Genomic DNA, 16,663 nt, shown 5'->3' with positions numbered 1-16,663 from the left:
CAATAAATACGATGAATCATTCCGCAGCCGGCCGGTCTCACGTTTCCCCAGAGCCATCAATATTTACGGCGTACTTTTATACGAATTTTGTCTCTCATCTTTGTTTTTTTCAGAGATGAAAAAGCTTTGGAAACAGTTCAGTCCAATGTCATTTAATTAGAAAAACAAAGCCCAGTAAACCTGCTCGAACTCGACCTGCAGAAGTTATTTTGTTTAAAAAGAGACCTGATAGACCCGTTGAGGTCGAACAGGTTTTCAGGACTACGAAGCCGCTTCACTTCTTTCCCGGGGATTCATCGCCATGGTAACTGATGCTGCAAGCTCCGCCGACTGACCGATCGCTTCTCTTGGAAACGATCCGACGACGAGCTTCCTGTGACCGTTAGTGAGAACTCGAATTGACCAAAAAGAAACGACGGAAAAATTGAAACCGAAACCTGCAGTTGAATGTAGATGAACTGTAAACCGGGTCTGTGCAGCTGCAACAGGTGTTTTCATTCTGTTGTTAATCTGAGATATCTGACCAACAGTAAATATTGTTAGTGTGTTTGAGAGACGGGGAAGTATATCAGCCAAACTCAACACAAAAGAGGAACAAAATCCTTCGCAGCTCGACAAATCGAAGAATTATTAAGAATTGGAACAAATAAAATTATATCATTTCTTTCAAATTCATCACAGGCCAATAACAGAATTTTCTTTTCTTTTTTTATTTTATTATATTAAATCACTGGCCAGTGAGGACTCATTCCACCAATTTTAGAGTAAAACAAAGAGGTTTTTGCGGCTTTCTTCAACATAATAGCCTGAAATTTCATCCTGTTCACAACCACAACACTTTCACTGCCAACATTTTTCCACTGCTGTCAGGTTCTCTGTGGTTTCAGCAACCAAAACAAAAAGCACTTGGTTCAGCTCGGAAAGCTCGTGTTCATTGTGGAGTAAAAAAAAGATGACATATGACTTCTGCTGCTTTTCTGACCTAATTAAACTCTCAGTAGTAAAGTAGCAGCAGAAATCGAAGCGAAAGGTTAAATACAGTCGACAAAACCTCGTTTCCAACATGTCGTTAATCCAGCGAACTAATTCCGCCTGCCTGAAGACAGAAAGCTGCCACTCTGCTTGCAGCTTTCGTAATCTGTCTCGGGATGTAGCGCTCGGTTAGTCGTGAGTGTCGCCTCTTAAAACGTGAGTGTTCCTGTCGGAGCCTCTTGGGGTGAAACACGTGCTCGTGACTGATGCCGGATGTCGCCGTAAATCACGGCCGGCGGTTGCCGCGGTGAAGTCGTGCGCTTCAGCGTGCGGACCACACGCATACTTCGGGGGTTTGTGTTGCACCGGTTGTGTCACGGATGTGTGTGTGTGTGTGTGTGTGTGTGTGTGTGTGTGTGTGTGTGTGTGTGTGTGTGTGTGTGTGTGTTTTTATACTTTTAGTTCAGACAGTTAAAAGTGTGAATGTAAAGAAAGGTTTAGTACGTATATGAAAGTACAGAATCTGAACTGGAGGCTTCATAACGTTCACGAACCAACGTGAGACGGACGCGAGAATTTGGTGTCTGAGGTTAACGTTGACGGAACTTTGAGCTCTTTTTGAGTCCGAAACCTTTTGTCTGGTTGGACGAAGGATCTGAGCTCCGACATGTTGAAATGCAACGCGACTGGCCAGAATTCAGCGCGAAGGCTGCAGCAAATAATCGGTTCCACGTTTCTTGTTGTCTCATCAGACTCGGCCAAAAGCTGGCGGTTCCTTCCCCTGTCATTCCTTATGTTGTTACTCAGCCATCACCCCGGCAGTCACGCAGCTCGGCCAAACACCGAACATGTGGGCGAGCTGAGCGGAGCGTCCGCGGCAGCTGAGAGGAGCTTTTCCAAACACGTTAGCGTTTCCAGATGGATCCGACGGGGAGGAAACGTCCGTCGGCACGACCGGCCGTAGGATGTAAAGAAGTAGAGACTGTTGTTGATGTCCTACTAAACTCGCGGCTGTAAAAGTGTCCGTAGTAGTTTAACCACCTATATTTTTCTGACCTCCTGTTCGGAGCAGTCTGGTTTGTTTTTCACCATTTTTGTGTCCCAATAAAAGAAGTCATGAAAACGTCTGTCCTGATTAGAAGCCAGCTTTATTGGCGATACGTCACCTGGACTCCAGCGGTGTAAACGACTTCGACCTCACCAGCTGGTGCTGCTACCTGCTCCATTAAAAGGCTCTCCGGTGTCCTTAAAAAACGTCGTATCGTGATCGCATTAATATTACAAAGTGTCGCTGTGACTACTTTTTGTACGCATCTTCTGCACAACAAAATTAAAAAGGAAGTATTTTCCAGTATTTTTACCTTCGATATGATCGTAATCTCTCTGAGGCAACAACATCTCGGTTCTCACCTCATAGTTTCCAGATGTTCGAGGTCACAGAAGCTCTTCAGCGCACAGCTCATGACTGGAGGCTGACCTGACCGTCCCCGAGGTGGGACGCCCCTCTGAGCTCCATCTCTGTCCCGAAGCGCACTGCGGTGTGACGTCCAGGGTGAATCTTCAGGGACGACGCAGGAACAGAAAAACAAACATCGGGGTCAACAAATGTGAACAGGACCAGGTGCAGCGTTCCTGCATGAGGCCCGGCGGGTACATCAGCTGCGGATCGGGGGGGAAATCGTGACTGCGGCTCGTGCCAGCAGGAAAACATTTCTTGTTGCCTAGCGACACCGGTTGGAAGAGATGTCGGGACTCTGTACGCTGCGCGAGGCCAAACGCCAGCTTGACTCCCGCTCTGTTTAATTAGGCACCGACAGCGCGGATGACGAAGATCTCCCGCCGCGTGCCAAGGAACACTTTGGCTGAAGAGCAGGAATCAGACCGGAGCTGAACGTCGTCCCGCTCCGTAACGCTGACACCGCCGGTTTAATTTGGCCCGCGTTGGAAACTACATTCCACTTGGCTGGTTTGGCCCATTTTCCACTAAATGTCAAACTCGTAGGGCTGCTAGTGTCAGCCCAACAAGACACGACTGGAGTTAGAAAGAATTTCACTGTAACGACACGAGTATTAATTCATAATGACATTTTTAGCAACTTGACAAAATTATTGTTTCAACGCCTGTGAAGACTCTCGAAGTAATCATTATGTTTGAAGAAACTCTTCAGAGACTCTGAATGTTGCAGACAAATATTTCAAACGGATGAACATTTCCAGATGTTCTCACATTATTAGCATCGACTTTGGCACGTCTGCCCAACATAGCAGAAAAAAACATTAGCGTGGTGGCTAACTTTAGCTAACACTAATGATAGTGTAAATATAGTAGAAGAACAACGTTGCTCTGAGCTTATGGGTAAACTCATGTTTTCGTCCCTCAGAGTCAGACTCGAAATGTGTGGTCGTGTTGAAGAACCCCGTTGCCATGGCGCCCGATGTCGATATGATATTCCAGACTTAATGACTCGGTTACACAAGAGTTATTCCCATCCTGTTGTCTGAAGTTCGGACTAAACATGTCCCCGACTGAACTCGTCGAGCTCGTCGTCCTGACCGAGGTGAAAACACGAACCCAAACAGAAATGAGTCTTCGGTTGTGACGCCGTTGCCCGAGCCAGCGCGGCTTCACTCGGTTCTTCGATCTGTTGACTCGTAAAAAGCCTTCGAAATTGCAACGTTCTGGGAATGAAGAAGGTCCCATCGGACGAGAAAAATAAAACCGCAGAAAAACTCCAGACAACAAGCAGGTTGCTCGGCGAGAGAGATGCCAGTTGTTCTGCTGGAAGTCGGCGGTAAAGAGAGAACCAAAGGCTGCGGCGCTCGTTAAGGCTGTCCTGAGAGAATAACACGAGGAAGCATCTGGTGTGTAGCGTTTTCTCTCAGATCTAAGTCAGACCGTCCAACAACTCGCCGCTGGATGACCTTTGACGTTTTAGCAGTCACGGGACGTCCCGAGCTGGTTTCACCTCTGCAGTGTTTTGTTTTTTGACTTTCGATGGTAGCAGCAGAGCTCTCGGGGGCGTTGGAGGTAAGTGCTCTCCGTCTGTGACCTGAAGACTCGATGAGGGACCTTCGTAGGTATTCGCGGTGGGTTAGCGGCGCCTGCGCGACCTTATGTTTGGCCTCATCACCCCCTCCACCTTCCTCCCTCCATCCTCCTCCTCAGCGATGTTCTTCTGCTCTTACCGGTCCTCACCGGATCTCTTCGGTTGTAGGTGTTGGTTTTCCGTCGTCCGACTCTTCACATGAACAGAGGTCTTCTTAAGGTCATATAATCTTGTGTGTATCAGATTTAAGGCGTCATTTCTCATGTTTTCCCAGATATCATATTGATATAATACTTTTGGCTCGGGGCCGTCAGGAGCATTTTTTTGGGTGGTGCCAGATATCGCTGCACATCTCGGCTCATATACGTTCTGTTTCTCTTGGACATCATCACCTCACTCACATTCCTGTCCTTGCTTTACTTTCTCAGCTGAGTTAATTTAAAATATACGCCGTGCATATTTAACCACGTAATTTAAACCCTGTTGTGTTTTTCTTGCTGTGAAGTCACGAATTCCTCATAAAACGGATCCTAAAACACCGTTTTAAGCAAATCAGTAAAATTCAGTCTGACAGAGTCTAAAGTTGTAATAATACTAATACTTAAGAGTTAAAGGGATAGTTTGGTTTGTTTGAAGTGGGGTTTTATGAGTTACTTATGCACAGTCTGCGTTTTACCTGCAGGAGATGGAGGTCGGCGTGTCTCGAGTTTGAAGAAGCGACGCGTTGCTGCATGTATGCTAAGATAATTTTACGCACGTCAAGTATTAAGAGACGTGTCTTTGTTTGCTTCATTTGTCTATGTGTTGAATGAACATGAATTAAACAGCATCTAAAGCTCTTATTTTGACAGCTGATGTAGTCCTTGTTTCTATATTCCAGTCACAGACGGTCTGTTCTGGAAACGTACGCAGCTTTTATGATTTAGGACTTTTAGCCCCATGTTTTTTCAATAAATAAATTTAAAAAAAAAAAAAAATTAAAATCTTTCTCAATTTAGCCTTTTTTTTTAATTCCTGCAACTCCAGAAAATTACATCGCAATTTTTCCGCCCCAAAATCAAAAATTTTTTAATCGCAACAGTCACAAAAAAACTCAGCAAACTCACGGAGGAACTGTCTGCACCGACTGGATAATCAGCTCGTCCGACCCCCTCAAACACGCCCAACTGTCCCTTTGAGTCATGATTGTAATGATTGTTCCACCATCAGGTCGTAACTCCGCCGTGTTCTCGTCCTTCTTTGCAGATAAATGTTTCTCCACCCCGACCGGCCCCAAGTGCATCTCCTCCTCGTCCTCCTCCTCGGAGGCGGAGCCCAACTCCTCTTCCTCCTCGTCCTCCATCCTCCCCGTTAGCCAGATGATCGACAAGGTGAAAGGTTACTGCTCCACGCGCTCCGACAACTTCTACAAGAACATCATCATGTCCGACAGCTTCGCCCACAGCACCAGGTTCTAGATCTGCCCTCCGTTCTCCGGAAGCTTTCCGCCGCCGCCGCCCGCGTTCTTCTCCAAACTGTTTCTCCACGTCCTCCCTGACAGCTTCTGTTAGAGGTGCAACACTGGAACTGGAGTTTTTCGCTCTTGACCGGCCGCCAAACAGTCGGGAACTCTTCTGTCCTGGAAAAACTCCCGACATCCTGCAACTCTCAAACGACCGTAGCTGTCAGACATTTGAAGAATCCCGGTGTCTCTTTGGACCGTCCTCAACGTCCTCCGACATTCCCGGAGCTTCTCCGAGTGTTTTCTATGATCTTTGCCAGCTTCGTTCAGAGTGGAGGGTTTCTGTTCCAGCTCCAGCCTCAAGACGCGTTCAAGAACACGTGTTTGTCCTCGCACTTAGAGCGCCTGCCTCCTCCTCCTCCTCCCCCATCATCCTCGGTTGCTCCCAGAACTTTGGAAAAGCCGTTAAAATTTCATGTGTTCATTGTTCGCGCACATAGCTGTGGCGGGAGCTTCGTTTTTTACTGTGATTTTAATCGGAGGATGAGAAAGAGTCCAAGAGTTTTGCGTCTTTGGAATTCACGAGGAGCCGAAACGCAGCACATGACAGGATTATTGCAGCGAAGATGCATCAACAGCTACGTAGCGCTTTGCATGGTGTGAAAAAATTAAAACCTGCCCAAAAAATGTTCAGCCTGAGAACTCGCCGCGGACGATCGAGTCGATGAGGCGCGTTCGAGAGCTCACGGGGTGGTCAAGAGACGCAGATGCGATTCTACTGTATCATATCAAATCCCAGTATCGGCTGACCTGGCTGGCAGACTGTGCAACCGAGAGGAAATGAAAGGGGAGCGGAGGGGGAGGGGAGGGGGAGGGGGAGGAAGGTGTTGACACAAGGTGGGAAGGTGGTCAAGAAAAAAGAAAAAAACGGTCAGCTTGGAAAAAGAAAAGGGAAAAAGTAGGCTGTTTTGTTTTGGTGTTTTTTTTTTAATACTGTGATGTTTGTTAAAACTGGTCGTTTGTGCATGTTTGTGTGTGTGGAGCCATATCCTGTGTAAATATTTCATCTATCTAGTCCATGTGCCGTAATCTATAGTGTTAATATCTGCTTTCGTTTGTGCCTTCTTGGAGTCGTGGAAGGTTCGCTGCGACTGTACGTACAAACCCAAACAATCTGTAACGCCCCGAACTGGCGCCCCAATTTTAGGAACAGGAAACGGTCCTTCGTCAGGAAAGAGGCGCCGGCCAGTCGATCAATTTAACACATTCACACGCCATTATAAAGTTTATTATCGTGAAGAGCAAAGTCGATATCTCGAACCGATATCTCTGATATCCGAGCGTGAGGAAACTCCGCTGAAAGCTCAGTTCATCCAAATCACGGCAACAATCAATCGTTTCCCGTCGTCACCCAAATGTAATGAAGATGAAAAGGATTTTGTATTGTGCAGACCTCTGGGTGGGAGTTCCCCCGGTGGAGCCTGTCTGTGGACGGATGAGATCATCGTATCTGGAGAGATCTTTAACGTTATTTTAGCACCACCAGAAAAACTGCACATATTGAACGATTTTTTTAAAATATCAGCACCAACAAAAAGAACATTTTCAAACTCGAGTCCACAAATCTGGAGAGAATCTGGATTATTTCTGTGATCTGGGTGAACTGGCCCTTTAATTCAATTTAAACTTGTGAGTCTGCGACCGAGACTTGTATTTCATCATTTATCAAAGACAAAAAACATCAGCGTCGTGTTTCCATCACTGCATCACGGTCCATCGCAGCAGTTCGACATTTGATTTCATTTAACAGCCATCAAAGTCACTTCCTGCGTCTTTCGGAGGCTTCCAGCCCGCCTGTCAACAACAACAACCGATGCACAGCGACACTCGATACGCTGCTGCTCAATTAACCCTTTTCTGTCCGTTTGGAACCAGAAAACATCTTCAGACAATAACACGATTCTTCTGCACGCGAACGTCTCCTCACATAAGACTTTCCAATCACGGCTAGAAAGTCCAAATCCTAATTGACAAGTAAACACAAGTTTCCTCTAATTTGTAACAAAGAACGCTGAGTCATCGGCAATCAAGTTTACTGGCACATCAAAGGCTGCAGTTTGACAGTCGTCTTTTATTGATTCATCCAGCAGCCTTTGTATCGTGGATACCATCAAAATAGTTGGTTACTATATGACAGAAATTGTTCAAATGCACTGCAGGAGTCGTGTTTGGACTCGTCAGAAATTTTTATTTGGCCGCAGTTTTGGTTTCCGGAGTGTTTTTGAAGCCTTTGTGAGAACGGTTGTGTGCGACGCTTTATTTCATGAGTGCATTAGTTTCTAATAAGTTCCAAATAAATTTATTAGACTGACCCAGAAATAATATTTACTTTTTTTTGTGAAGTTTTAGTTGTGTTAGTTTAAAAAAAAACTTGTTGAAAGTCTCGATTTAAACTCAATCAAACAACATGATCGGATAAAGTTCAGATCTCGGTGGTGGACTTTAACTGCCGTCTTTGATTCACAGATCAAGTTCGTCCTCCAGTTTTACAGCTGCATAACTCATGTTAATTTGATGGAGGATATTTATCGAACCATCCGGTTCAAAGGGACCGAATGTTGTTCGTCGTACAGATCGTACCCACGTCGCTCCGTCTGGATTCTGTCTTGTTTGTCGCTTCATATCTTCGTATCTTCCAGAAGCTTTGTAGCCGTATTTACTGTGTGATATACTTTTTATTTATTTTGTAAATGTACAGTTTTCTGTCCGTCTGTTTAACCACCTCATCTGTAGTGAAATCTGTCCGACTCTTTGGACTCATCAACTGTTGGCTCGCCGGACGTTCGTGTCGACGGCGAGCCAACAGCCTTCAGGACTGAAGCCGGACGGCGTGTTGCCCGGAGACTGAGACGGGACGAGTCCCCTCTGGCAGCTCACTGGTTCTGGTTCCGGCTCAGTTCTGAGGGGTGGAAACGGATCCTTCATCCATTTTTCTCCCGGACCCCAAAACGAAGCCAAACACTGCTGAATATACGGCACTGGATCATTCAAATCCGCTGGATATGATTTGTGTCATTTAGATTTCTGATGATCTGGTTAACACTTATTTATGGTGATGAAGTCAAGCTTTGTTTGGAAAGGCGACTTCATGTCGTAATACTTTCAGCAGAGCTTCTGCTCACGACCTTTTTTTGCAGAAAAATTGCAGGAACTTTGCTAAATTGGAAGCTCAAAGCCGCTAATGTTACAGAGATTACTTAAATTTGTGCAGTTTTGATTGCAACTTCCTCGAGGGAACGCGAACGTTCAGAGGATCTTTTCTTTTGCATTTATTCCCATTTCTATGAATCTGTGGAAATAAAGTTGGTTTGTCTGTTTCTGGTCAGAACGTTGGTGTCGAGCCTCGGTAAAGCCGGTCGATCTCTCCGTGACAGCGCTGCATTTCTTCCAGTCTTCGAACCTTAAAACCCGAAATGAATCGACACCAGATGATTTCCAAACGCCGCTTCGGTTCAGTAACTTGTCTTCTAACTCCCCCGACATCTTGAAGCCTCTGTTTTTCCTCTCACATGTACAGTTACAGTTAATTTAAACCCTTCTGAGTAACTCGGTTCCGTTGATGAATATCGTACCAAACGCAGATGATTGTAATTGACTTTCCTTGTTGTTTAGTATTTGTATTATTATAATTATTACGACTCTGTAAACACTTTCCTGCAGCCGTTTCAGCCATGTTGTATGTTTTTTTTTGTGTTTTTTTTTTATGGTTTGTCAGCGATGTTATTTTCTGAAACTCACTGCAACATTAAAGGGAATAAAGTTGTGAAATGTGTTCGAACTTTCGTGTCACGCGGACGACGAGGATATCGGCGGCAGCTCAGAAGGTTCTGTACGTCGCAGAGCCTCGTCCTCGGGGGCCTCTGGTGGCCTCCTCACCGTCTTATCCTCACCTCCTCAGCCAATCACAACACTGGGATTTACTCCTGAGCGTGCGGTGAGGTCACCGATGGGAGATATGTGTGAGGTGAGGAGAGAAAACACAAGAGCTCCCAGATCATTTATCACAGTGTACGGAGAGGAGGCAGTCCACACACACACACACACACACACACACACACACACACACACACAGATCACTTCGGTTTCGTTGGTTTCGCTCTCTTGACTCCTGAAATTGGTTTTAAAGCTGCAGTGTCAGGATGAAGTGTGTGGTCTGGAAGCTGCTGAGATCAGCAAGGTTCACAAAGTCCTTTAAGGAAAACTGCACCTCGTCAGTGTCAGGACGTCCGCCACCTGGATGTGAAAGTGGACGTAACCTTAGAAGCATCAAGTTCTCCCCTGAAATGAAAGTGACCTGAAATGACCTCATTTATATAAAACTGAAATGAAATGATTCGGACACTATCCCTTCAGCTGCACATGGATTCACTTCTGGAGCGACTTGCCGTCTGTCAAACATTTCTTACTGTGTTTGATTTGTGAGTAGAGATGAGCAGTAAATAAAGAGCCTCCTGTACACAGTGTAGATTTAGTGGATCGTGAGTACTCAAACAAACCCCAGGAAACAAAGATCAGCTTGTTGTTTGACTGTCGGGATTCATTTATTACATTCAGGCTGACAGCTCGCTGCTGTCGTCACGTCAGATTACCGCGGCAACGACACCGCTCAGGAATCCCCTCGTCTATTATCCCATTATGAAAAAAAAAGAGAAAAGAAACCAATTAACGTGGCGGAATTTCCCTTCGAAACAGAACCATGTGCACCGAGAGGAGCTGACATCTGCAAGGTGTGCCGGCAGGTGATTGGCCGGAGAGCAGGAAGTGATCAGCTGACAAACACAGGCGACGACTGCAGCCGGAGGAGAAACAGTGACTGAGTACAACTGACAGAGTGATGAAGCTTCACGGTCCTTTAGGCAGCATTGTTGTAATTTCACAAACATTAATAAAGGAAGAAAACTACTGTGTTAGGGACAAGAAAAGTTCTGTGTTCGATGATGGACGAGCTGGGGGAGGAGCCAGCGGTGGATCTGACCGATCTGATCGGAAACCTGACGATACTACGTCCCGCCCACCGATAGCTGTAACCTGACTGCACCACAGGCCTGTCAATCAAACAGACACGCCCCCAAAACCAGGTCTTCTTGAATCTTCTTTTCTAATGAATGAGGGATTATTTTCAGATGGACCTCCAGAAAACTAAGAAGAAGGAGTGACTTTAGCTAACAACACCGAGAGAACTGATGGACACATTTTATTCACTTTGGATTTGATGAGAGAAGTTGAATGGGAGTCTATGGAGCCGGAGGCTTTTTGGAGCCGACCTCTAGTGGCACTCGCTGGTATTGCAGCTGAAGACACTTCTGGATCGGAACCATTTTACAGACCCGGAAGTTACGAACACTTTTATATACAATGAATGTTCACCCCAAGGTGAGACAAAGTGTCCCACCTCTGCTGCATCTCTAGTCGACAAATGGGTGTACTACACATTTTGGTGAGAAATCCTTCCTTTTTGAAAGAAAGGGAAAATCTCCTGGTTTCAACACGTGGGAGGTTTTCTTCTGAAGGACTACATGAAACCTCCGTCCTGGAGAACATACGTGATGAACCTCGGTCGTACCGGGACACGGCTGTGTTGTTGGCGTATATCGGAAGAGAATTCATGACACACATTGATTGTTTGTACGTGAGCTACTCCTCTCCTCACCGCCTCCCTCCTGACTCTCCTCTAGTTTCAAAAAAAATGTCCACGCGGGAAGCAGTCAAGATAAATGTGTATGAGCGTACATCCTGTTTTCAAATCAAAGCACCGTTGCATTGTGAGTTGCAGTATGTGAGTGAGGATAATGATTATTAATGAGATGTTTTCACCAGCTTGCGAAGGAGAAATTCTCCTTTTCCCCGGAGAAGAACATATATCCTGTGTATGTTCCTCACTGACGAAAGAACCAAGTTTATTTTCAGGCGTTTCTGCGTGGATTTGATCTCTTATTGAGAAATCAGAAATAGACTTTTAGATGATTTTTTGATGCAGATGTTTTTATCGTGTTTTCATGTCTCATTCTTATGAACGCGATATCTCAGAAACGCTACGAGAGAATTTCTTCAAATTTGGCACAAACATTCACTTGGCCCTCAAAGATGAAGTGATGTAAGTCTAGTGGTCAAAGGTCACTGTGAGCTCACGTCCAGTCCATTCCTGTGAATGCGATGCCATAACTGAGGAGGAGATGCCCGGATGAACTAAACCCTGATGCAAAGACTGATGCTGGTGAGACAAATAAATACTAGTAGCAAATATCCAAATTAACTAAATCCCAAATGACATAATTAAATTCCTATATTTTATTTGTAAATTTGTGTTTATGGATGCTGTATGGATGATTGTTGTAAACATGGCCGTAAAACACCGCAGTGAAAGGTATTGTGGTATTGTGATGGAGAAGGTTAGCACGTTAGCATCGTCATCTTTGCATGTTGATGTTTGCTCAAAGCACCAAGAACTCAGAGCCACACAATCTTCTTCAGATTATATCGTTCATATTTTCCAGATAAAATTTTGCTCCACTTTTCCACCCTCGCCGCGCATTAACATAGTTTCATTTCGGCACGCCTGCCTAACTCCCAATGCTGCAGCAGACGGTTCATGTGTGTGTTTATTGGACGTCGGGCCAGAATACGTCTATAAAGAAAAAGAACACGGGGCTCCTCCAAATGTAAAACAAGGTAAGCCAGAAGCTGTTTTTTTTTTACTTCTCCTCTTCCTCTCTCCTCTCCACACCATCACACATCCTTTTCCTATCGGCACCTTTTCTTCTCTCATGTATTGTTGGCCCTCAGAGGTTCAGTAGAATCCCGTCACTTATCTTTGTTTGAGTCAGAGTTTAAAACAGCAAGCTTGAGATGCCTTCTCACGTCCCATAAAGTGGAGATGAAGGCAGAGAGAGGAGGAGGAGGAAGAGGAGGAGGAGGGATGAGGTCGACCGAACATCAGACCTCTTAAACCCGTATATACCGTTAACATAAAGTGCGGTCGGAAGGAAGGGGAGACGGAGGGAGGAGGGAGGGCAGGATTACCCATAGAGGCCATTTGGGTAAACCGAGGCCATTCCTAAGGAAGGGGGAGGGGGGGGGGGTTACCTTTTTTTTTTTCCTGCTGCAACGTACATTTAATGTGAGATCGGGGGAAGGTGGAAGGAAGTCGCAGAAACCTGAGTTGAATAATATCAAGTGATGTAACTCTTGCTTGGTTAAGATGACAAGTTATTGAAGTTTTTAGGCTTAAAGTGTATTAAAAAATATCAAAGAGCCTTTAATGGTGTGACAGCTCTGCATGGAGGGGTTTGGTTTGTACACGTTCAGTTTCAGGAAATACCAGGTCGATTTCTGATAACACGATACGGTATCCAAAGAACTTGATCCTTGCCGTGGTTTCAAATTTGGTATCAAGGATGGAATTTTAATGGTATTTGTACACATTTTATTTCATTTAACATCTCTCATTATGAAAATGTTAATGTTATGAAAATGTTTTGTCAACCCGTCCATCCTCCCTGTGCTTTGCGGTTTTATAACTATGTCAGCGGCCCCATCACTTGCTTTTATGGGGTGGTGAGGGCGGGAGGGGGGGCATTTGAGAACACGAGAGATAGTTGTGTTCAAATGAGTTCCTTTTGTTTTTGATTATTGATAAGAAAACAAATGATCAGAGGTGTGTCTACATGCATTTAGGTCTCTTTGGGCGACCCGGCTCGTAAAGCTTTTAACAGAAAGAACCATGCATGAGCTTCGTTTTAAAAATCAGTTATAAAAATCAGCTGTTTTATGTATCTGCCACCGGATTTTACCAATAAATGACTTCATAGTACATTTATTCAGGTTACAATATTGTGGGTAATGAAGTTCTTTAAACTTCGAGCCCTATTGAAACCCGACTGCACACGAATTCAGAGATAATTTTATTGACCAAATTGAACTTGTTTGTTCTGGCTGTTTACATGCACTAGAGTGAAAATCTAGACAAGCAAGGGAACTTGTTTGCCAAACAAAATTAAAACACTTAATTAGAATATTATTTGTCAGGTTTGATCCCCAAAATTCGCATTGTAAAAGAGAAACAACTTTAAATTATGACATCTGGTTCGATGCATTTCAAAACGTGGCCGGCAGCCACTTCCTTTTGTCATAAAACAAACACATTGGCAGCAAATTACGCCATGATATCTCACCAGTGACGTGTCGTATTATTTTCATAAGTCCCCGATGTGCACTTGGTGAGCCTCACTTTAGAGCTGTTCCCAATCATTAAATGCTTAAAGAACCCTGAAACCAAACACATGGCAGAACAAATTAAATCTGGTCACCTAATCTGCTTTTCTGTTTCATTTCATCACTTCACACTTAGGATTATCGCCCCGTCTTTATTCGTCGATGCTCCAATCATTCATCCATCCTTTTCCTCTGAGCACCAAACAATTTGACCCCTAATGCATCTTAAATGTTGCAGAAAGTAGTAAACTAAATAAGAAACAGCTCTCAGTGATTTCTTGGCTCCAGCACTAATACCAGCTCAGAAATAGTTCACTGGATGGCGGTCTGTTTTTCTTGGCACTTGTTGGGTCTGGGGCTCAACTCAAAAACTCCTTCGTTCCTACTGGTCAATCTGACCCGATCTGCCTCGTGGTTTACATGTGTGTTTGTCCGGATTCAATGTGTGTCGTGAAAACTTCAAAAGGAATCCTCATGTCTGTTCACGTGTTTGGTCGATAAAGCTGATTGACAGGAGACAATACTTCAAATATGGTGCAAAGAAATCGTAACATCTGATGGTTTTGCATTCACAAGAATGGAACAGACATTAGAGCACAGCAACGTTCGACCATCAGATTTCTATCCTTTCGTCTTTGAGTCCCAGTGAACGTTTGTGCCAAATTTGAAAAACGCTCTGCGTGCCGTTTCTGAGGTATCGTGTTGATGAGAATGGGAATGTGTGAGGTCACTGTGATCTTAATCTTTGACCCCCCAAAGTCTGAGCAGTTCATCCTTGGGACCGAGTGAACATTTGAAGAAAATCTATTAAGGTGTTCAGAAATACACACTTTAAAACGAGCTCGGAGAAACTTTTCACTTTCAGGCGAAGAATCCCAAAACAGCCTCCCAGAGCCAATCTCCACACATAAATCATCCTGAAGAGTGAAACTCAAACATCCAGGAGAAGTAACGATGACCAAAACACATTGTTGAGTCCCCTGTGGGACATAAAGCCACTACGAGGTCTCTCCATCATTCGCAATCCTTGGCAGCCTGTTGATATTCCCGCCAAGTTAGGTTCCCCTTGGCCGGCTCGTCCATCACAGCGCTGCTGCAGGTCATGTTGGGTCTCAGGGAGGATGCAGCAGGAACATCTCACTCTTCCAAGAATCAGCTGTGCCCACGCAATGATACAGAAGGGAAGGTTTTACTCTATTGTTAAGTTATTTCAGGGAACATATGGTGTGGCGATGCCCCAGTTTTGGCTTGAAGTCGTGTGTTGTGCTGCTAAATAAACTACGGACATATCTTTTGCATTATTGCGCCGACATTGATCCGAGCCGGGACAAACCACGACCCGACCACAAGAAAGCTTTTCGTTGGAACACGAAGGACCGGCTGCATGTTAGACTGAAGTGGTCGTGATGTTTTGGCTCATCGGTGTCCTTTCAGAGGACGAGAAGAGATGGAAACAAGATGATCCGCCGAAAGTAGACGAGTTCAGAGGGGCGTTCGGTCGTTCGGGGGTGGGGTTGTGGGTTGAGGGTTTCTGGGGGTTGTTTGGCATTCGGAGGGGGCAGGAGATGCGTAGGTGGGGTGCCTTCAGACCAAAAGCGTCTGCTCCCGGCCTCAGACCGTATGATGTGGTGCGTTCTCCAGCCGAATACAACTGGCGCTCGATTCTGAGTCGCAGCAAACAACAAAGCTAGAAAACAGGCAGGGAACACTTCCTGAATCGAAGCAAACACCGAAACACTCAGGGGCAATTACACGAGCCCAGATGGAGCAGCCAACCTGGCCAGACGACCGCAGATCTGTTTTGAACACAGCGGTGTGTGTTTGTGTGAATGTGTTGTCTGCACACATTCAAATGAAGAGATTCAGTGGCTGAGAACAAGTTGGTTTTTCCCCCAGTGATGGCCGTCTGTGAGGCTCTAAGCAGCGCTGGCTGCAGTCCATCAGGTAGAACATTCATCTGGGAAGAAGAATTAGGTGTAATTTATCCTCTATTTCTATCTCCCCTGATCTTCACCATATGTTTAGTTTTTCACTGCTGAGATAAACGCAGCGGTTGTGAGGAGAGACAGAAGACACAGGCAATAAAACGGATAGAAATATTATGCAGACCTCCAGGAAGTACAGAAGTGAAACAGAGGAAAATAAGACATTCATGGGACCTATGGGGGGGAAAAGGCACACAAATGTAAATATTAAACCATGTTGAAGGAACATCAAGGATAATGTGTTGCGTAATAGGAATTCAGGCTAACTGGAAAATATTTGCTCGGTTCATCAAAATCGGCTAAAATCAACAGAAAGAACTATATTAACCCCTTAAAGGTGCAACGTGTACCTATTTTGGTTCAAACGTTCAAAAATGAACTAAAAGAAGCCACAGAATGTGAAGAACACACGTCTATGTATTGTTTGATGCCATCCCGCAGTACCACGCCACACCTCAAGAGGGTGTAGTGAGTCAACAGATGCAGAACCACGGTTGAAGTTCACAAAGTTTCCTTGAAACCATTGTGCTAACGGTAGCTTACAAAGGCAGATGATAGTGTGACATATGTTTACTTTGCTGTTTGTTGATACACAGTTCAGACTGTCATGTCATTCGTTGAAAAAATAAGCCTGTTTTTGGGGGCGTGTCTGTTTGATTGACAAGTCTGTTGGTGCTGTCAGGTTACAGCTATCGGTGGGTGGGACGTAGTATCGTCAGATCCACCGCTGGCTCCTCCCCCAGCTCGTCCAAATATGGTCACTTCCTGCTCCGAACCGCTCCGAACTAACAAGATGGTGACGGACAGAATCTGAACTGGAGGATTCATAACGTTCACAAACCTACGATGACATCACTGATGGTTGATGACATCACTGCTGGTTGATGACATCACTGCTGGTTGCCGCTTCCTCTGGACTTGTTGTCACCAGCGCTGAAAAGCCGCCC

General features: G+C 45.1%; 1 protein-coding gene across 2 annotated transcripts in view; it reads left to right on the top strand.

Moving 5' to 3' along the window:
- The window catches only part of adgrg6 (adhesion G protein-coupled receptor G6), a 65,364-nt gene extending 56,066 nt beyond the window's left edge, over positions 1 to 9,298 (top strand). For both annotated transcript variants that reach the window (XM_069723201.1, XM_069723200.1), the window contains one exon: positions 5,265 to 9,298. In XM_069723201.1, coding sequence (XP_069579302.1) covers positions 5,265 to 5,476 — 212 coding nt within the window. In that variant the 3' untranslated portion in view covers positions 5,477 to 9,298. The remainder of the gene's footprint in view (positions 1 to 5,264) is intronic.
- The last annotated feature ends 7,365 nt before the right edge of the window (positions 9,299 to 16,663 follow it).

Source organism: Brachyistius frenatus, unplaced genomic scaffold, assembly GCF_029030835.1.
Source record: "Brachyistius frenatus isolate BFR_SWC_R1_liver_20210118 unplaced genomic scaffold, ASM2903083v1 Contig_320, whole genome shotgun sequence".
Taxonomy (NCBI): Eukaryota; Metazoa; Chordata; class Actinopteri; family Embiotocidae; genus Brachyistius; species Brachyistius frenatus.
This window is presented reverse-complemented; position numbering and strand designations above follow the sequence as displayed.